Source organism: Sceloporus occidentalis, unplaced genomic scaffold (genome assembly GCF_023333645.1).
Source record: "Sceloporus occidentalis isolate IW3139 unplaced genomic scaffold, rSceOcc1.0.p SCAF_13, whole genome shotgun sequence".
Taxonomy (NCBI): Eukaryota; Metazoa; Chordata; class Lepidosauria; order Squamata; family Phrynosomatidae; genus Sceloporus; species Sceloporus occidentalis.
Genome location: NW_028316993.1, coordinates 12,220,826 through 12,242,565, shown reverse-complemented (window position 1 = coordinate 12,242,565; position 21,740 = coordinate 12,220,826). Strand labels below are relative to the sequence as shown.

Sequence of the window (21,740 nt, the reverse complement as noted above, 5' to 3'; positions counted from 1 at the left end):
GTAGGTGGGGTGTGTGATATTGGTCCCTGCAGCCACTCTTACTGAGTACTCCTTTTGTGTGTAGAGAGCAGCTCTTGGAAGTATCTGACTTTGATGAAGGATACCTATTATGCCTTGCACATGTATAATAGGTATCCTTCAGTTTAACTGAGGGTTAAGGGCAGGGGAGACAGGTCAGGTTGCAGCAGGTCTCTTTAACCCTGTTGCTGCTGCTGCTTTTGTGAGCCTTTAAGTCATTGGGAATTTATTACAGGTATTTTTCTGTCCAGATTTGCTTTTGCCTTTGGCCTGTTACAGACTGCCAAAATAAAGCTGCTTCGGGTCTCTTTGGAGGTATGCTATTTAAATGATGCATGCACCCTAAGAATCTGGAAGCTGCACCAAAGCTGCACTCCGGTGCTTAGGAATGGAGTGTGGCTTTGGCACGACCTCCGGACTCTTAGGACCCATGCATCATTTAAATAGCATACCTCCAAAGAGATCCGAAGCAGCTTTATTTTGGCAGTCTGTAACAGGCCTTAGGCTTCCTCCAAGGCTGAGAGAATCGGACTTGCCCAAGGTCACCCAGTGGGCCTCCATGGCTGAAGAGTGGTTTCGAACCCTGGTCTCCAGAGTTGTAGCCCAACGCCAAACCCCTACAACATGCTGGCTGTAACCCTGTTGCTACTTTACCACAAACAAAAAAGCAGTGACTCCTACTTGACAGGTTATTTTAAAATACATGTATATAAAAACATTTAATTTGAATTGGACTTCGGTTTCTTGTTTCATAACATGTTAAAATTACAACCAGATGGCTAAAAGAACAAAAAAATAACATTAAGGCAATATTGACAAACATGCTGACATGTTAACCATATACAGTCTTTTAACTTTGGAGTTGTGTGCATAATGCCATGGTATGAATCCTTTTGGTTAATCCCAATTAAAATAGACCCATTGAATCAACTAATGAGACCCGGTGAATCAGATAATCAACATAAGTAGTTCCCATTGATTCAATGGTCTGCTTTAGGTGGAACTAACAGTAGGACACATACCTGGTGTTCTGTTGGTATGGCATCTGTCCAGCATAGCTACCAAAATTGGAAGTCCTAGTATAAAACGGTGAAAATAGTCATCATTGAACTCTTGCCTGTTGGCTAATACTGGCGAAGGCATTCCTCAACATCGCTTATATCCTCTAAAGCTTTATCATAGTTGGAGTCAAACCCAGGTTGTCAGCAGACTGCAAGTGTAAATAAGAGAAAGGGGATCCATGCTTGTTAATTCATGATTCAATTTTGTTCTTATTTGGCTTCTGACTTGCAGAGTTGTCCATAGATTTCTAAGCAGTTCCTGTAAGGATTGAAACTGAGTTAGTAGTTGCTCAAGAGAAAGTTTCACAAGCAAACCTAGATTTTGAAAAGTTGTGTCTTGGGGAGGAATGGCTCGGAGGAAAGCTTTCTGTCACCACCAATCAAATGTTCATCCCCTATCTTGATTTTATTAGCTGTTGTTATAAGCAAGTAAAACCTACTTGTAGATGGATAGCTCTTGGTGTAAGCTGGCCCTCAGCTCTTCCAATTCTCGGTTTTTTCGCTGCTGAAGCTGGACTTCATTCTTAAGCTCCCTCAGCCTCTCTTCCATCTCCTCCACTTGTTCCTGTGGGTAGAAAAGCACCAGCATTTGACTACTTCTAGCCATGCCTAAACAGGGTGTGGTTGCTCTCAGTTGCAAAACTGTGTTTAATGATGCAACCTTCGTTGTGGAGCTGAGGGAGTAATGAATTGGTCTATAAACTTACCGGCAGTGGTAAATCTTACAGGAGTTGACAGAGCCCTGTATATATTGTATACTTAAGCCATACACACAAGAACAAACAAAGTTTTAAGACTACCAGAAGGCCTCAAAATTTAAATTTTAAAAAAGGCTGACATGTTACGGCTCTTGAGAAGCTGAATCCATCTTGAATACTAGATTAACTTGTATTTGGTCTATCGAATCTTGAAGCTAAGCAGGGTCAGCTGTGGTTAATACTCGGGTGGGAAGCCACCAAGGAATACCAGGTGCTGTAGGCTATATTTCATAAGGAACAGGCAAAACCATCTCTAAGGTATTCTTTACCTTAAAAACCCTATGAAATTCTTGGGGCTGCCATGAGATGACAGGTGGCTTGAAGTCGCAAACACATACAGTTGCTCCTTGGCACTATCTGTACTTAGAGTAACTTGATCAGAAGGCTCCATATTTGAGCCTGTTGATTCTTTTTTTAGTTATCTATTTTTCCTCTGATGAGATTTGCAGAATAAAAGATCTGCAGAATAAAAGGAAGCACTGCATGTACTTTAAAAATGCAAGCACTGATGTCTTTCAGCATTTGACTACTGTACTTTCTGGCCATTTAACTCTATGCCTTTTTGTGTCCGCTGTGCAAAGGCCCTTTTGGTTTGATTTACCAAATTCAAGGATCAATGACTGCAATGCTTGCATTTTTGAAGCATATGCAGTGCTTCCTCCTTGATTTGCATTGACTTCCTTAAAAACAAGGTAGGCATCTCAATCTTTGCTGTTTAGTAACAAGGTGTGCCTACCGAAATGCCCAGAAGGCAAGGTGCTAACTTGAGGCATAGTCCAGAGATTGTTTCCTGGAGTTCATCTATTGTAGGACTCAAGCCTGGCGCTCAGAAGATACTGTACTCTGGAAGGGCCCTGGCACAAACCAAGCAATGCTGACCTTTCTGGTGTTATGCAAGCTCTAGGGATGCCTTTAGGGATTCTACCATAGTAGAAGGTTTGTTGCCTGCCTCAACACAGAAATAGGCATCTATTTGTATGGCTTCCAGAAAGGATCGAATCACATGTTGGAAAGCAAAGCTGAGCCGAGAGGGAAATGAAAAAAGTCAAGAAGGCTATTTTTGTGCCATGCATGAAGAAAAAGATGGGGTCATAAAGAAGAAAAGCTGTTTGGACTCTATAAACTCTTTGAAAGCTTGCAACAAGTATATTGTGCATTTCAGTTGGCCAATAAAGGTATCACTGATGGGGCTTTGTTTGCAGGGAAGGAAATATCTGTGGAAGAGAGAACAGCTCCTAAAAACCATAGAATCGTAGAGTTGGAAGAGACCAAGCTTGACCTCTTTCCCACTGATTATGGAATTTGTAGCATAAATGCAGGCCTCCAGGGCCCACAAGCCAGCATGGTAAGGGATGCTGGGAGCTGTAGTCTAGCTACTGGAGGACTGCAACTTCATTGCTCTAGCATCTGTTTTCCTCATGCCATTGTGAAAACTTCTTGGAAAGCAGATGGATTACAGAATCCCATTTTTGAAACAGCTAAGATTATAGGGACAGAGATGCATGTAAAAGGGATTAGATACCTATTTCTGAGATTAAAGGGTTTTATTGGTGGCTGAGCAACTGTGGCAGGTGTGTTAAGAGTGGGTTTTAGGAGGAGATCCTGTTGCTTCAGCTGGGGTTGTGTGGATCTTGGCAGCACCAGTATCTATCTGGATCCTGGAGCCATTTAGAATCATGTCTAACTTGAAGGAACAGTATTTCAGAAAACTTGCTTGAGACACAATTTTCTACTCCAATGGAGCCTCCACTTCACAGAAAGCAGGCTATTGTCATGCCTTCATTAAACTCTTTCATATTAAATTTTCCAAACTTAATAGGAAGATCAGCATAAGTCAGTCTCCTTGCAGCTCGCTACCCAAATCTGCTCCTGTTCTCTTCAAATTCAACTCACATTCTTCTTGCCTGTGTCTGTGTGCCTACTTCCTCTTTCCCTGCCAACCAAACTGCCACAGGTCTCATCTTTAACTCTTCCATATGTCTTGCTGTCATATACAGTGTGCCCGTGCCATACGCGGGCGCGCCATACGCGGCCTTGAGCATATGTGCTCAAGCCGCGGCGCGTGCGCGGGGCGGAAGGGGCGGCGCGTCCCATTCAATTGAATGGGCGCGTGCACCCGCGCACCCGCGCACGAGCCCCATTGTTTCCAATGGGGCTCGAGCATAGGCGGAATTCGCCTTACGCGGAGGGATCCGGAACGGATCCCTCCGTGTAAGGCGAGGACGCACTGTACTTCCTCATAAATATACTGAATTAAATTACCACTTTGGCAAGCTACACTATTTTCCCTCAAAAGTCCCATGGAATCTACTATGCCTAGTGTGCGTGGATGTGTAGTTGTACCCAATGGATTCCGGGTGAGGGTTTACATCTCTGAAAAATTTCTTGCACAGACAGAACTAATGTTTTAGAAGAAAAGGCGGCTGCCAAACAGAACGGCTCTCAGCCTTTCACATCTTGAGCCCCATTAATCACACCATGCTAGAATCGGAAAGGCTGCTCTTTCTGAGAAAGACATTAATACGTTTACTGGCATTCTGTTATTAATAACCACTATTTGCCACATCCTTTAAAGGACATTTAGTAGTGGAAAGAACATTTAGTCAGTTTTTTGGGGAGTAAACACAAAGTAACAAAGATAATAATTTGATTAGTAGTGGAAAACTAATACAGTGGCCCCTCCACATTTGCTGTGTTAGCGGGTACAGGGCCCCCAAAGTGGGAAAACTGCAAACAAAATAATAATAATAATAATAATACACCCGAAAGATCACCTCTTGGAATCTCTAGGTCCTCCAGCACAACTCTATGGTCAATATTTCCCAGAGGTTGATCATAGAATAGTGCTGGAGGACCTACAAATGCCTAGAGAAGTGGTTTCTCTAGGAATCAGTAGGTCCTCCAGTGTGACTCTATGGTCAATTTCCAGCAGAGTTGCTCTGGAGGACCTAGAGAGAACATATTACTCAAATCAGCAAAAGTCAGTGCTGCAAATGTGGAGGGCTGGTTGTAATACAATTAAGGGTAAAATTTAATGCTGTGATAACTGATAACACAAAGAATGTAATGTAAAAATTGTATTATTGAGAATAGTTTTAATTCCTATGCTTAAGTGTGTCCAACTGAGTTGACTGCTGTGTTCCACTGGAGGTACACCTAAGATTTTTACATGCACCACCAGTTGAGAAACACCAGTCAAGTCTTCTCCATCATGTCACTCTTATAGGTTTGGACAGAATTTTATTTATTTACTTACTTATTTATTCGTTTATAGAATAGGAGATTTCTCTCCATCTGCAACCTTAGGGCTGCAGCTCAGCCAGAGTGGCAGTGACCTGATTCTTCTTATATAGGTTGAGTCTCCCTTGTCCAAAAATAGATTTCTGATTTTTCTGGAATATCTTTATTTGCATATATGTACATAATGAGATATTTTGGGATAAACACAGAATTTATTTATGTTTCATATACAGCTTATAAGCGTAGCCTGAAGGTAATTTTAAACAATACCTTTAGTGCATGAAACAAAGTTTGTGTATGTTGAACCATTGGAAAGCAAACATATCAGAGTCTCAGCCACCCAAGAATTTTTTTTTTGATTCTGGGATATTTTGGATTTTGGAATTCCAGGTAAAGGAGGCTCAACCTGTAACATGGTTTACCTCAAAGAGTCTGAAATCTCTGCCATGGCATTATATGACAGGGAAACAGGTCCTGCCATGGCAGGTAGCTCTATGATACCGCTGTGGATAGACCCATTAAGCTTTACCTTATACTGAAGAACGTCTTCATCCCGTTTTTGCTTAATGAGCAGAATTTGCTCCTCCAGGTTCCGGTTCTGGAGCTGCAATTTGCTGACCTCTCCCTGCAGCGGCCTCAGAGTTTCCTTAAGTCTGTGGATCTCACCCTGCGTCTGTCGCAAAGCCTTACTGCTGGCTTCTCGCCTTTCCAAGAGGCGCATCATCTTAGGCTCATAATGTTCTTCTAAGTCCTGACGGCTCTCCAAGACGAAGCTCTCAAACTCCATAGAAAGCCGCCGGCTCTCTTGGAGGTAGCAGCTGTCTCTTCGGCGCCGAGGGGCCCTCAGCCGCTGCCGGAACTGCTCCTTCTCCTTCTCACAAGTCTCTCTCAGCTGGGAGAGCTCCTCGGAGAGCTGCTGGACCCTGCTTTCCAGTTCTTCCCGGTAGACGGCAGACTGGGCCACGTCGTGCCTCCTGGTTTCTAGCTGGTACTGGCAAGCCACACATTCCCGTGTGACCCTGAACAGCTTCCGTTTCACTTGCCGGATCTCATCCCGCAAGCTGCTCCTTTCGAGCTCCACTTTGGCGTGCAACCGGTAGGCTTCCAGGATCTCTTGGTGGGCCTTTTTGATTTCCTCAAGGGCTGGTTCCCGTAAGAGCGTAAGTTCCTCAATGAGACGGTCCCTCTCTCTCTCCAGCTCTTCCACTGCTTCAATACACTCCTGGAAACGTTCTCCGATGTCCTCGATGCTCATGAGTTGGGCCTCTTCCACATATTGATCCTGGCCCACCATGTCTTCCTGCAGCTCCACTGGATCTTCTGTGTTTCCAAAATCTTCTGAGAATGGTAGACTGGCAAGGTCCATGCATAGCATCTCAGAGGCATCTTCTCCAGTGAGTTCCGTCCCTCCATCTCCAGCGTTCAGCTCTAAGGAAGTTTCTGCTGTGTCCAGTTCCAGAAGGGGCTCGGAGTCTGCCATCCTCACTTCCCTGGAAATAAAAAGCAAGCTGTGAATCAGGCCCACAGACTCCTGCCGAGATAACTTCCCCAGTGCAGATCAGCTTTTCAGGGAACAAAGGAAATTTCCTCCCACTGAGTCACACCACTGAGAACCAGCATGGCATATTGGTTTGAGCATTGAACTACAACTCTGGGGACCAGGGTTCGATTCCCAGCTTGGCCATGAAACCCACTGGGTGACTTTGGGCAAGTCATATGCTCAGCCTCAGGTGGAGACAGTGGCAAACCTCCTCTGAAATCTTACCAAGATAATTACAGGTTCATCTTAGGGTTGCCATAAGTCAGAAACAACTTGAAAGCACACAACTGAAAGAGATAGACCCCTGCCTTGCCTGAAACTGTCAACTCTGACTGGGAGCCATGCCTCTTAAAGGTTTCACAGAGGAAAATGGAAGCACGTCTCAAGATGTTGAAAACATGGTTGTTTTATTAGTCAAAATGCCCCATGTGTTTTGGCCCATGTATGTTCTTAAAGGAGGGGCCTTAATACCCTAAAGGCACCACATCCCTTCTGATCTTGCAATTGAAGCAGAGTCAATCCGGGTTAGGACTTGGATGGGAGGCCACCAATGCATACCAGGTGCTGTAGGCTATATTTAATCAGAGATGGCTGCAAAGTCTAGGGCGTGCTGTTCAACAACACAGGGAAGTTTGTTTGCTAAGAAGTCCAAAATCACATGGCATTTCCAAGGAGCATAAATATAATTCTAAAAAAGAGATTTCCCCCTGTCCTTCCCACCCCTCCCAGCAGCTGTAATTTATTTTGAGTTTTGGAGTCCGAGGGATTAAAATCCATCTTCTGAAACTAGATTCCAGATAGGGGCAGGGAAGCAGATGGCTGACCGCCATTGCGCCCAGGCATGTGAAGTGTAAAATGAGGAACAAGCAGACAATTTGTGGCATACAAATGCTGGCACTGCCTGTTTCAGTTTGAACACCCTGAGACCGTCTTTCTCCGACAAGGAAACTTGAACTAGTCATTCAAAGCCCAAGATGAACATAGCTGGGAATCGAATCCTGCTTTCTAGAGTCCAACACTCAAACCACTACTGGCTTTCCAAAGCCTTCCAAATGCAGCTGCATCCTACACACTGGACATGTGGATTTGCCCAATGTGTAACCCCATTCTTATAGTGTGCCACCACTCAGTGGACCTCGCAGTGGTTTGTGCCCAAAAGCAATACTGGTCTGTAGAAAAATTCTGATTTGTGGCTACATTGCATCCTCACATTGGGTGCATATGCTACTCAAAACACATCCACTAAACATCAAACCAAGTTTGATATGAAATCGATGCACCCTAGATCTCCTTTTTGCATCTTTTGCGAGGAATACAATTAGGAGCCTTACCTCTTTGCAGAGGGATTCCCTTTTCTGCTCTTAGGAGAGGAAGGAATACCAAAAGACTTGGGCTGCTCTTTTCAGTAGTTAAATTTTGCAACTTGGGATGCTTCCAGGCAGAGTTTTCGTTGTGCAATTGCACCGTCTCACGCAGGTGCAGCAAATAGTATCATCCTCCATTTGGAGCCTTCACATGTTTCCCCACTGTTTCTTCTATCCGTTTTCTGGACTCCCCACCCAATGTCTGTCGATGGGTCGTTCCAGGAGTAGTCTGCCTGGAAGTGCCCAAAGATGCCAACTGCAAGCGCTCTGGTTTGAAACTGGCCTCGTTCTTACTTCCTGTCGTAGAGCTTCCTGCAAAGCTGCAATTGCAAAACAGATTGCAAAGTGGGATTTTCCCCTCTGTTGCAAGGGTGACTAACGCTGTGGTGTGCACCCATGCACATTGGCTCTTTCCTTCTTGTTAATGCAACCCCAATAAATTGTTCCGCTATTCAAGAGGAGGTATCTGAGGAAAGTGGAAGGAGAGGAGACCAGGCCGTGGACAAAGAGAATCGTGACCTTGCTTCCCTACTGCATAGCTAATAGGCCAAAATATATCCAGGGTGCATCTACATTGTAGAAATAATACAGTTTGACACCACTCTGTGTTGTAGCTCCATCCTATAGGATCCTGGGATTTTTAGTTTTACAAGGACCTTAGCCTTCTCTGCCAAACAGTTCTGGTGCCTCACAAAGTTAGAGATCCCATGGTAGTTAAAATTATTTCTACAATGTACATGAACTCCTAGAAAGCCTATGGACAATTACATATTAACAATGCCTTCAATTACTTGTGTTAAAAGTAACCTGTTGCTATTACCTAGCTCAGTATTTTTGGAGAGAAAACCTTCAGATAAGCAAGAAAATAGCACAAAACATGAAAGATACCTATAAAAAATGGCTAGCAAAGTGCCAGCTGAAGAGTAACTTTGGACAGCAACTGGAAATCATTATATTAGTAAAGAGCCAGTGTGGTGTAGTAGTCGGGGCGCTGGACTATGACTCTGGAGAGCAGGGTTTGAATTCCTGCTCAGCCACGAAAACCCAGTGGGTGACACATTGGGCATGTCACATTCTCTCAGCCTCTGAGGAAGGCAAATGCAGCCCTCCTATGAAAACCCGGGCTCAAAAAAACCCCAAGATAGGTTGCTTTAGCGTCACCAAAAGTTGGAAATGACTTGAAAGGACACAACACCAAAAACAAAGTGTGGCTCTCTGGATGTTATAGGATTGTAACGCTCAGCACTCCTTACCATTGGCTGTGGTGGCTAAGCCTGATAGGAGTTACAGTGCAACTACATCTGCAAGACTGTTCTTTGCTCTCTTTTGATTTATGTAGTGCTCACCAAATGATTTTACTGTAATCCTGACAATGACCTAGTAAGGTGGGCAAAAATTGCACACAGACCTCTTGATTCACCTGGAAAAAAATAATCCCCGCTCAGCCATGGAAACCCACTTGGTGAACTTACGCAAGTCACACTCTCTCAACCTCAGTGGTAGGTAAGGGCAAACCTCTGAACAAATTCTGCCAATAAAACTGTACGATAGGGTCAGAAATGACTTGAAGGCACGTACCAAGAACACAAAGTCACTAATGGTTGAAAACACAGTGTTATCTTCCTTTGTAGAAATTGGAAATGTTGAGAGCAGCCTCTGAGGTCAAGAACACAGTGGACCCCATGAATCTTGCATGCCTGTGTCCTGCAAAGATGGCTGGGAGGGATCAAAAATATCACGGCAAGTAAAGAGAGCGAGAGAAATACTAGAGGGATCTGGTTTCTCCCAGTGAGTATTCTAGCGTCATCCCCAGAGGGGAAAAAGGAGGGTGTGTGAGCTTCAGCTGTTGCAAATGGCTGGCCTTTCGCACCCAAGCCTGGACTGTGCTGGACTCTGAAAGCATGGCAGGCCAACATTTAAGTGGCCCCAGAGAAGGGCTTTTTCATCCATGCCATACTTGAAGAGGGAGGAGAGAAGAATTCTCTATTTCAGTCTTATAAGCATATCTCTCATTTCATCATAGAATAGTACCTCTCATTTTGTACTTTATTGATTCATTAGGAGTCTTTGCTTGCCTGTTTATTACCCATCTTCTCTTATGAAATATAGAGATTGGAGACCGTTCTTCAATGACTTGATCTGTATCGTCTTGATTTCAATAGAGTCTTTAATGGGTCCATCTCTAACACATCACTAAGTTACTCCTTAGTCAATCCTCAATTGTGGGGAGTTCCTGTTGTTTCCATTTCTCTGCTTCTAAAATAACCTTGTTGCTGAGATCATATATCCAAGAACTCTTCTGAATTTCTTCCTGATACGTGGGTCTGTTTTATCCAACATATTTAACAAATAAGTTGTTTAACAAGTTTCTAGCAGCACTCTGGAAAAGCCAGAGGAAGTCAATGTGCCCTTAATATCTGTATTCTTTTCTTGGGTTGGCCTGGGTTGGCACTGCCAACATTGCCATGGCACTTATTGGGTATATTTATGTCCCCCAAAAGTGTACACACTGCAGAAATGCATGCATCTTTTGGGTATATGCACTTTTGAGGTGTACACACTGCCGAAGTGTATCTACGCTGCACAGTGATGGCAGTTTCACACTTGCTTTGACTATCGTGGCTGTATCCTGGGATGTGTAGTTTGGCCAGAGACTCAGAACATACCCTCCAACTGTGCCAATTTGGCAGGGACTGTCCCAATTAATCCTCTGTCCTCCCACATTTTCAGCTGCTTTTGGGGAAAAACCCACACACATCACAGTCTGCATCTACAATGCAGAATTAATACTGCTTCACATTGCTTTAACTGCCATGGCTCAATGCTACCAGATGGGCTTTGTGAGATATTTAGCCGTCTCTGTCAGAAAGCTCTGTAGCCGCAACGAAGTACAAATCCCACAAGATGGAGCAGTGATGGACAAAGTGGTGTCAAACTGGATTAATTCGGCAATGTGGCAGCAGCCCCAGTTTGTCTCTTCTCCTCTCACATTATTCCTTCATCCTCAACTTACAGTTCCTGCAAACTGGCTTCCATGTTTAACTCCATCAAAGTTAACTCTGCTAACTCAGTGGGAGGAATTGGTGCAATCACTCCCCAGGAACACCTCCTGCCTGGCCAGGTGGCATTTCCACCCAAGTTGGTGAAGGGGAAGGTGCAAATGGTGGTGCCCCTCACCTACTCACTGAGTCATGAAATGGCAGAAGAGGAGGCCATCATCTCCAGGGATGAAGGAAGATACTCCTGGAGATGCTTTCCCCAGATAGCCCTTCCCTTCCCAAATAAGGCCAGCTTTGGGGGACCTTTGCCTCCTCCAAATCTCCACTGATGCTACCTTCAGCCACATGGCCCTCACTCTTCCTCCAAAAGCTGGGCTGGGAAGAGGCTGCGGGAGGGGAAACCGTGGTCCTTGGCTTCTGGATCAGCCCTGCCAGGCTTCCCTGGTCTGCCTGCCTGCCTGCCTTCTTTCCTTCCTTCCCTGGTGCCAAGCATGTGCCCAGGGAGGCCCCCTTTTCCTTCCCCAGAGGTGAAGAGGGGCTCTTCCTTTCTCCCTGTCTTCTCTTTCAATCACTCCTTCCTTCCTTCCTTCCTTCCTTCCTTCCTTCCTTCCTTCCTTCTCTTTCAATCACTCGCCTTCCCTTCTTCCTTCTCTGTCACTCTCTCCTCCTTTCCTTCTTTCTATCTCAATCTTCCAATCTCTTTCTTTCCTTCCTTCTCTCGTAATCTCTCCTTCCTCCTTTCCCCATCCTCTGCCTGGTCCCCTTCTTCCATCCCGAGGCATGACTGGGCAGAGCAGAAGGAGCCCCCGTCCTTCTTCAGGGATGGATGATGGTGGCCCCTTGAGGGGAGGCGAGAAGACCCTGCCGCTTACCTGGCTCTCCTCGTCCTCCTCCTGCAGCGGATCCCTGGCGCTTGGAGCCCAGCAGCAGAGGCTTGGCATGGAAGGGGCAGGGCAAGAGGAGAGGCAGAAGGCAGAGCTTCCCTCCCCTTCCTGCACTGAAGACCCCTCTTTCTTTCCTTCCTTCCTTCTTTCCTTCCTTCCTTCCTTCCTTCCTTGCTCCCTGGATCCAGTTGCAGTCCCCAGACTCCTCTGGAGGAGAAGGCAATGGCTGGGGAGGATGGGGGCCAGGAAAGGCGGGGCTGGCAGGCTGGCATTGGCATTGGCCCTCCTTGGCCAGGCGGGGCTATGGGGGGGGGGCAAAGAAGCAGGAGGCACGGAGAGCTTCATAGAGATTGCATAGAGTTGGAAAGGGCACCGAAGGCCATCTAGTCCAACCCTCTTCTGCCATGCAGGAAGAAGACACTACTCAAGCCTTCCTGAAAGACCTCCAGAGAAGGGAATCCCAGTCCACTTCTTAGCTTATCCTAGAAATGTCTTTTTTCTCAGGGATGAGAAACCCCACTTACTTATTGCAAAGTGCCATGTCCCTCTGGCTTTCTAGTAAGAAACTCTGGCAAACTCTGTGCTAGGGCGACAGCATGTGTGCCCACAGAGAGGGCTCTGAGTGCCACCTCTGGCACACGTGCCATAGGTTCGCCATCACAATTTTTCCAAATTGGCTCTGGATAATGACAGTAGCAAGTACATTTAAGAGGTTTTAATGCCCCAGATAGAAAGTCTAAATGCAAGTGGATGTGTACGTGGGGTAGGATTTAGAGTCAGGGACTGCATCCACACTGCAGAAACAACCCGGTTGGACATCACTTTAACTGCCATGGCTCAATGCTATGACATTCTGGGAGTTGTAGTCTGTTGTGGGCCGCAGAGCAAAGCCCATTCCTAGTCTTCTTCTGATTTCTTGACTGTAATCTCCTTCCTGCAACCTGGCACCCAATGTTTGTGTTCCTCCAGACCCGCATCACCAGCTTGGATTATTGTACTAAAACAGATTCCTCTCCAAAAGGCCTTGTGTGCCTCTCCTGAGTTTCACACACAGCTCTCCCTGCCTTTTCTTGTTTCTTCCAACTGAGCAGGCAGCAAAACCCATCTCTCAGCACAGCCCTAGTAGACGTCAACCAGTCTTTCTCACTCCACTTTCCCCGAGGAAGAGCAGCCATTAGAGCGAGGATCAGGTTTCCCCCTTGGCTTCGCTCACTTTGTGGTTTTGGATCTCAGGTCAGAAGTGCACTTGCACTGGGAGGCCCTTGGCTAAGCAGCTTTAAAAGAAGTAAAAGCGGCATATATATATATATGAAGGTCTATCTCTCTGTATGCCAGGCTTTCTTCTTCTTTTTTTGGTTTTGCAACATTTTTATTAGTTGAAAGAAAAAGAGAGTAGTAAGACTCTATTTGTGGAGAGGTGTTTGACTCAATGGCGAAGGAATGCTGTTAACTTGAACAACGGCGCTCGCGTGTGTATATAAATACCCGCCTAAATCTATCTAACGGTGAAAACTGCCAGCAGGGTTGCACATGGGGGTCAGCCGGGCTGGTAGAAAAGAGCCTTCTATGGCTTGAAAAGGAACAACCAACGACAAAAAAAGGTGGCAATGTTCTGCCTGGCAAGCCCACACCTCTTTCTGATTTATCCTAGAAATATCCCTACCGACGGACGTGGGAAACCTTTTGATCCAGAGGCTATGAGTTGGCCATGAAGGTTGGAGCCAGCCGTTCTCTGTTTGTGGATATAGCTAAGCAACAGGCTGGCCAACCGTGGCGTGTGCAGGGGCCGAGCGCATGATAATGCCCAAGGCCACTGCAGTCTCCAGCATCAATGCGGTCCCTTGTAACAAACCCGAAACAGGGTGATGCTGAACCACCCACCAATGTCCACTTGTTGGTCCTGTTTTTGTTCAACACATGAAATCCCATTGCTTCAGTGGGTCTACTCAGTTGGATTTAGGCCAGGGGAGCAGTAGTTGTCTGAGCATTGGACTGAAAAAAGCATTAAACCAGCAATCCAATTAAAACATTCCGGTTCAATCATTACTTTGCAACAATGAAAAAACACATTAAAAATATACCTGTCTTTGTTGCGGTTGGTGTTGTGTGCCTTCAAGTCATGTCTGTCTTAAGGGGTTTACCATTGCCATCCTCTGAAGCTGAGAGAGTGTGATAGTTATGCACACAGTTAGTAAATATAGAGCTGGCTGGTGTAATGGTTTGAGTGTTGGATTATGACTCTGGAGATCAAGGTTTGATTCCCGCCTCGAGCATCAAAACCAATTGACCTTGGGCAAGCCACGCTCTCTCAGCCCCAGAAAACTCCATTATAGTTTCACCTTCGGATAGCCATAAGTTGGATAAAATGTCCATGGAAAACCACAAGGCCAAAGAAAACAGAGAAGTTTCTATCTGCCCCAGTTGTTCTGCTGCCTCGTCCAGTTTATTTATCTGGATAAGTTACTAAAAATGAGATACTAAAAATAGCCCAAGACATAAAGGCGGAGGAGGAGGGGGAGTAGATTTGGATGAGACATCTTTCTTTCCCCTTTCTTTCCCCCAACAGCACGTCATTCATTTTCCCTTCACCAAGAATCTTCTGTTCCCCTCCTGCACCAAAAGCACTTAGCATGTTTTTACATGCTTGTAAATCCAAGGCTGGAACTCATTCGAGAAGAATGGGTTGGATCCAGATGTATGTAGTCATCCCTATAGCTGGACTCCTTTAAAATCAATGGGATATGAGGGAGTGAGTCACTGCAGCTAACTGGCATTCTATTGATTTTCATGGGTTTACTCCAAGAGTGACTAAATCTGGATCCTACCCAAGAGTTGTAATTGTAGGATCGGAGGAATGCGGCTCAGCACTGGTGAAACTTTCCCTCAGTTTGGCCAGGACTTAAATCATCTTTTGAAGTATCCTTAAGCAGGAATTCTGGATGATTACCCAGAATTAGGTCCGTCTGTGGGAGGATGACAACGGGAAGGTATCTGACATAGTTTCTATCAGGTCTTGATGGAGTCCAGACACAATTGGGGACTGCCCTTTCTCTCCAAAAGCCCTTGCTTAGGAAATCAGCGTTAGCATCAGAGACTGGGGGAAATTACTTTTTGCACTACAACTCTTATAATTCCCTAGCCAGCATGACCACATGGGACTTGTAGTCAAAAATAAGATGACGATAGGTCTACTACTGCTGCAACTGCTTCTGCTATCTGGCTCTAAGCATAGTATATAAGGCAATTGTAGGCAGCATCAATAGACGTCTAGTGTCTAGATTGAGGGAAGTAATATTACCACTCTATTCTGCTTTGGCCAGGTCTCACCTGGAATAATACTATGTTCATTTCTGGGCACCATCATTCAAACAAGATGATGAGATGCTGGAGCATGTCCAGAAGACGATGACAAAAATAGTGGAAGGTCTGGAAGCCACCAAGCCCTATATGAGGAGCATCTGAGGGAGCTGAGTATGTTTAGCTTGGGTAAGAGAAGGTTAAGGGGTGACTTGATATTTGGAAGGATGTCATATTGAGGCTGGAGGGAGCTTGTTTTTGGTTGCTCCAGGGACTAGGATATAGAGCTATGGATGTGAAGAGGTTCCACCTAAACATTAGGAAGAATTTTCTGACAGTAAGAGCTGTTTGAAAGTGGAAGATGCTGCCATAGAAGATGGTGGAGTCTCCTTCTTTGGAGGTTTTTGAACAGAGGCTGGAGGACCATTGGTCACAGAGAGGGCTTGGATGGTGTCTTCTTGCGTGGCAGAATGGGGTTGGACAGGATGGCTCTTGTGGTCAAATGTCTTGTCGTTGTGTACCTTCATGTCATTTCCAACTATTGGTGACCTTAAGGCAAAGAATCCCAAACTTTGGTCCTCCAGATGGTTTGGACTTTTCAACTCCTGACAGTCAGCCAATCTACCTGGGGCATCTGGGATTTGAAGTCCAAAAGACCTAGAAGACTGAGGTTTGGGAACCACTGTGGCCTAAGGCAACCCTATTATGGGGTTTTCTTGGCAAGATTTGTTCAGAGGGAGTTTGACTTTGCTTTCTACTGAGGCTGAGAGAATGTGACTTGAGGAGAATTGAACTCTGGTCTCCAAAGTCAAAGTTCAACACTCAAAGTACCATTACCTCGGTAGTGAGAGGAGCACTTCCATCCCCTTAAATATAGAAACGACTTGAACACTTTGTGGAAAAGATGGGTTTCTGAGAAAAGATTTAAAGGAAGAATTCCAACCATTCCACGGTTTGTTTGGGAGCCTTGATGTTCCTTCCCAAGGTCTTACCGGCTTCAGAAGAGATTAGATGGATTCAGGGAGGATATGGCCATGGATGGCATAACCATAATGGCTATATTGCCCCCAGTCTCCAAGATGAGAAGCTTCTCAGTCAGTATCTAGCTGCTTTAGATGAGGAATGGCAAGAGTCCAGAAGGCAGAAGCAGGCAGGCAAAAAACAAGAAGATATCAGAGCCTGTTTCTGTTGCATGCCTCCTTCTCCCGGCTCATGGTGCCTTGTTGCATGATGTTTTTGTTTATTATGGTTTTAAACTGGGGTGGGTAAAGAACCCCAAGATTGTATTTATAACCCTTGACCACAGCAGGCTTTGCAGACCACCTCATTTCATAGACCCATAGAGCTGGAAGGGATTTTTAAAGGCCACCTAATCCAACCACATTCTAACAACGCTCCTGAAAGATGAGTCTAATCCAATGCTGGCCAAACTTTGGGTCTCCAAGTGTTTTGGACTTCAACTCCCAGAAGCCCCAGCTAGCTTGGCCAATAGACAGGAATTCTGGGAGCCGAAGTCCAAAACATCTGGAGGACCAAAGTTCGGAGATTACAAGTCTAACCTCTGATTGAAGACCTCCCAAAATGGAGAGATTAAATGGCCAGATTTTTTACTAAATAGGTGATTTTCCCCTTCACATGCATGGGCAAATTTTTAAAAATACCAGCCGTTTAAAACCAGTAGTGGATTTCCAGATGCATCTGATTTTGTTCTTTCATTATTTGCCACTTTTTCCATGATCTTGCAGCATATTGGCTCCCGGATCCCTTGCAGCTGTCCACTCTTGCTTGGAAAAAGTGCCTTTTACAGTCGCCAATGAGTTGCCTGCTAAAAAAATATGTCTGTTCTGAAAGGTAGAGAGTAAATAATTGTATGAAATATCTATCTATCTATCTATCTATCTATCTATCTATCTATCTATCTATCTATCTCCTGATACTGATCCTACTGGGGGGGACAAGATACACTATCCCATTGAGCAGATGGATTTTTAATTCGTCTCCCGCACCCCAAGTCCATTTTGTTTGTTGTGGGCCTCTTCTTCCTCTCTTCATACACAGCATCAGCAGACTGCCTTTTCAGCTTTTCAGGTCATTAGACAAAATCGATCTGCTTTTAGGAGATCTTTGTGGTTCTCTGCTAGCCAGCAATTCCTGCCCAACCTCCAGATCTTTCTGCAAATAGTGTCCCAGTCCCTCCTGAGAGATGCACTGATATAATAGCTTTTTTTAATGATCGGATTATGCATCTGCACTGTAGAAATAATGCATTTTGTTACTCCTTTAACTGCCATGGCTCCATCCTACACAATCCTGGGATTTGTACTTTGGAGAGGCACCATCACTCTTTGGTAAATATCCAGAAAATATCTGGAGGGCCAAAGTTTGGGAATCACTGTCCCATCCAATGGTGATCTTCCTGGGGTTCATATTAGCAGACTTTGCAAAGGAGAACTCCCTTCTGGATCCTGGCCCTTGTTGATGAGGAAGGAGCATAAGCCTTTGGGATTTTCCAAGGCATTGGACTGCCTTGTAGAACAGCCCCAACTCTTATTACAATCTCCTTTTTGGCTTACTCACTCAGGGGTTGCTGTTGTTTTAAAAAACCCTCTTCTTTCCTAGTTTTATGGAGCATGGTTCCCTCCCCCTCCTTGGATTTTTCTTTGTCTTTGCTGTCTCCTCTTTCCTTGTTCCATCAGGGCTCTTCAGTCATTGTTTTTGCTCATTTATATGTGGTTTTCACTGCCTTTGGCTGAAAATGGCCCTTGGATCTTCTCCAGCTTGCCTGGTAGAACTTTGCGTCTTGCTATAATTCACTCCCTCCTGGCTGCAGCCATTAAGCTGCAAGAGACGTCCAGCCCATCCATTAGTGGATATATATTTATTTAAATGGATAAGCCACTTAAGGTTCTGCCTTGGCAACAGCAGACGGCAACCGTAAATGCAAATCATGATTATGGAGCATATCATTGAGCCAAGGGTCTTTCACTTCAGCCAGAAACTAGCTAGGTGGCCCTGTGTATATATATCCTGTGGCTCATTACCTCAGTTTCCTCATCTGTAATATAAGAAGCCTGGCCTAACATAACATACATTCAAATATATACATTTGAAATATACCCAGGGTAGCACTGTTGGCCGTACTGTTGTCATTCTGTACCTTCAAGTTGTTTCCAACTTAAAGCGCCTCATCACAGTTTTTTCTTAGCACACTTCTTCTGAGGGGGGTTGCCATTTCCATCCTCTGAAGGCTGAGAAAGTGTGACTCGCCCAAAGTCACCCAGTGGGTTTCCATAGCTGAGCTGGCATTTGAACCCTGTGTGCCAGAGTCGTAATCCAACACTCCACCATGCTGGCTATATAGCAATATCTAATAACATCCAAAATCCACAAACTCATCAGTACTTTTATGTGAGCCAACCAAAATGCACAAACACACATGCTGCAAGCTTTCGAAGTTCCACTGGCTTCTTCATCAGGCACGGAAAAATCATACAGGATACGTCATCAATTTTTCCCCTCCTGCATGATTTTCCCAATGAAGAAGCTGGTGAAGCTTCAAAAGCTTGCAATGTGTGCCCTAATCTTGAATTCTTTCTTCTTAATTTTTATACCTTTAATTTCCTTATCATTTCTTAGATTACCAAAAAAGCATTTCAATAATATATAAAAATAATGCAACGTGTATTTTGTGCATTTTGGTTGGTCCAATAAATGCATAATTTCCGTGGAAAGTAAGTAGCATAAGCCAAGAGCATTGAACACTCTAAAGTGCTAAAAGCAACTGCTATGAGTTATTGGTTTGGTTTAGTGAGTGAAAAAACCCTAAAAAGGGGGTATTACTTGCTGGCTGCATTCATAAGGAGATGGAGAGAGCTGGATTTGGGGAGGAACTGCAATTGCCAAGGCTAAAGACTAGGCTCTTTTCACTTTAAGGTCGTGGACCGGCCCAAATGCTCACTGTCTCATTGTACAATGTGCTGGATTTCTATTTGTTGTAATGCTTGTTTACCTGGAACCTGGAAAAAGTTGATTTTTTTTTGGACTGCAACTCCCATAACTATACCACGGCTGGTGGGTGGGAGGATTCTGGGATATGTAGTCTGCAAAAGTAACTTTCCCAAGCTCTGATTTCATCTGTCTGCCCTCTGCCAAGAAAGGTGGGGGCATGCTGGGAAGGAGTGAGAATTTGGACCTCTTGGGGAAAATCTGAATCATCACATCTAAGGCCAGCTGTTGGAGAGTTTTTCCCAAAGAAGGGAAGATTTGCAAAGTGGTCTCGCTTTTGTTTTGTTTTTTTGCATTATGACCATCCACCATCCAGAGTCTCCTTTCCCTATCAATCAACCTTTGCTTCTGGGATCCCATTCCTTGCTACCCTTCCTCCTGTAATTTTGGGGTATAGCAGGTGGCACACTTTCCTGTTTGAGACCAAAATGTGCATTTCCTGGTGGTGGTGATTCTGGTGACCCAAAGATGCCCTTTCTATGGGACTGCAGGGCCTTGCTGTGGCCACAAGAGGACAGTGTGTATATACTTCATTGAGCATCCCCATCTGAGCCATGCACAAGACCTAAAAATTAAGTGGAAAAAGCAAATAGGCATGCTATTAAAGCAAAAAGGTCCCAACCAAAGACCTGGTGATTGCACAACTGGCAAGCTCTAAGTCAGATCCTCCTTTATCTTCTATAAGTGTGCCAGGGGAATGTCACCCCTGCAAGCCCTAGACTTGTGAGTTTCTGTTCATTCTGCGATAACATCCAAAATCCACAAAACAGTGGTACCGTTGTGAAGTTGAAGATACCTTTATTGGGCCAATCCAAAATACACAAAGCAGATGGTGCAAGGTTTCGAAGCTCCACTAGCTTCTTTATGAGGCAAAGGTGTTAAAAAAACATAAAGGAGGGAAAATAATAATGACAGTTTGCATTTTGCCAAGATGATGTTGGTGTGTCGAGATGGTGTGGAGGGATATCTATACAGGCCGGCCCATATTTTAATGCAGATTTTATCTCCTGGACTTTGGAAAGCTTTGTTCCTAGCACCACGTGGCCAGAAGGAGGACTGGCCTGGCTGCGTAGATATCTCTGATATCTATGAAATGGATGGCAGGCAGACCTCTGCAAGCTCCTTAGATGAAAGACCTGAGATAAATAAACAGTGAGAAATGAGCATAAAAAGAAATGCACCCCTGGATTCAAGATCTGTGGGTCAGATGCCCAAAAATGGGCCACATCTCTTGTGCTTTTAACAGCTGACTCAAGAATGGAACTGCCACATGAACTGAAATTCCATTTGCTGGACCACTTTTAATGGTGCTGGAGTCCCATTTCTGCTTGGGATGTGTCTACACTGTAGAAACAATGCAGTTTGACGCCACTTTAAATGCTGTATCCCATGCTATGAAATCCTAAGATTTATAGTTTACAAGGCTTTTAGCCTTCTCTGCCAAAAAGACCCAGTGCCCCACAAAACTAGAAATCCTTTATTCTGTGGGATGGAGCCATGGCAGTTAAAGTGGTGTCACACTGCATAATTTCTACAGTGTAGATGCATCTCTAGAAACAATTATCAGTGGGACAGTCCTGGCAGCAAAAGTCAGGAAAACAGTATGTTGGCTACTATGACTCCCAGCATCGCCTAGCCCCTGCTGGTTTGAGGGGATTCTGGGAGTCCCTCCAACCTTCTCCAACATTAACTTCTGCAAGCTCTGCCTAGAGAAAGAAGTAGCAGCCCTGCATGCTCCAGGTATGTATCACCTTTGCTCTCTCTACCGGTTTCTTTGGGCGGATCTCTATCATGCGCCAGATTGCAGCCACCTTTCCTTGTGTGTCTGTGTGTGTTTTTAAGGCATGCACACAAACTCCTGAGTTGTTGCCTTGGAGACAGCAGTTGCAGCTGCCTGCTGGTCTTATCATTCGGCAGGGAGCGGCCCTTGGATTTTCCATTTTCCACTCTTCCTTCTGCCTTGCGGCTCCATTACCTGCCTCTTGAAAGCCATCCAAGAAACAGCAGCTGAGAATAAAGTTTTTTCCCCTGAACAGAAGAGCCTGCCACTGGCTGGAAAGCAAAGCACATGGCTTAGGACACATGGGTTGGGGCAGGAGACTGGCAGATGTTGGCATGGGCAAAGTTGCCCGACAGTGACCTGAACTGGGTCTGTCCAGTCCAAGAGGGGGAATGCTATACTGGTTGGCACTGGTGGAGGGTGAGGGCACCTGAGACAAGCCGCAAGCCCTCCAGAGTCAGAGGTTTTTGTTGAGTGTCAAGTCAGTTCTGACTTATGGCAACCCTAAGGCAGATCTATCTATGGAGTTTATCACACGAAGGACATTGGGAGTTTATCCTGTGAATATCCCGGGGGGAAATCGCATAATTACGTGAAACGATTTCACACAACGTCACACAAAAGCAGCCTTAAAATGGTCACAAAGAAGCATTAACACATCTTTTTACTTGCAGGATTTCAACAACCATGCATTTCCGATATCGCTTTATTTGCGCAATTGTGTGTGATAATCATTCATGCAACTACTTGCCATTTCCGCTTCAATTGCAGGATGCTTTCCGTTAGTCTCAAAG

General features: G+C 45.0%; 1 protein-coding gene across 1 annotated transcript; it reads right to left on the bottom strand.

Moving 5' to 3' along the window:
• Positions 1-699: 699 nt before the first annotated feature.
• Positions 700-12,031, bottom strand: SYNC (syncoilin, intermediate filament protein). Its single transcript, XM_089478263.1, has 4 exons — positions 11,853-12,031; positions 5,607-6,567; positions 1,520-1,644; positions 700-1,338 (listed from the first exon to the last, which is right to left on the bottom strand). The coding sequence occupies exons 2-4, from the start codon at positions 6,555-6,557 to the stop codon at positions 1,290-1,292; spliced, it is 1,125 nt and encodes a 374-aa protein (XP_089334389.1). The 5' UTR covers positions 6,558-6,567; positions 11,853-12,031; the 3' UTR covers positions 700-1,289.
• Positions 12,032-21,740: the final 9,709 nt, after the last annotated feature.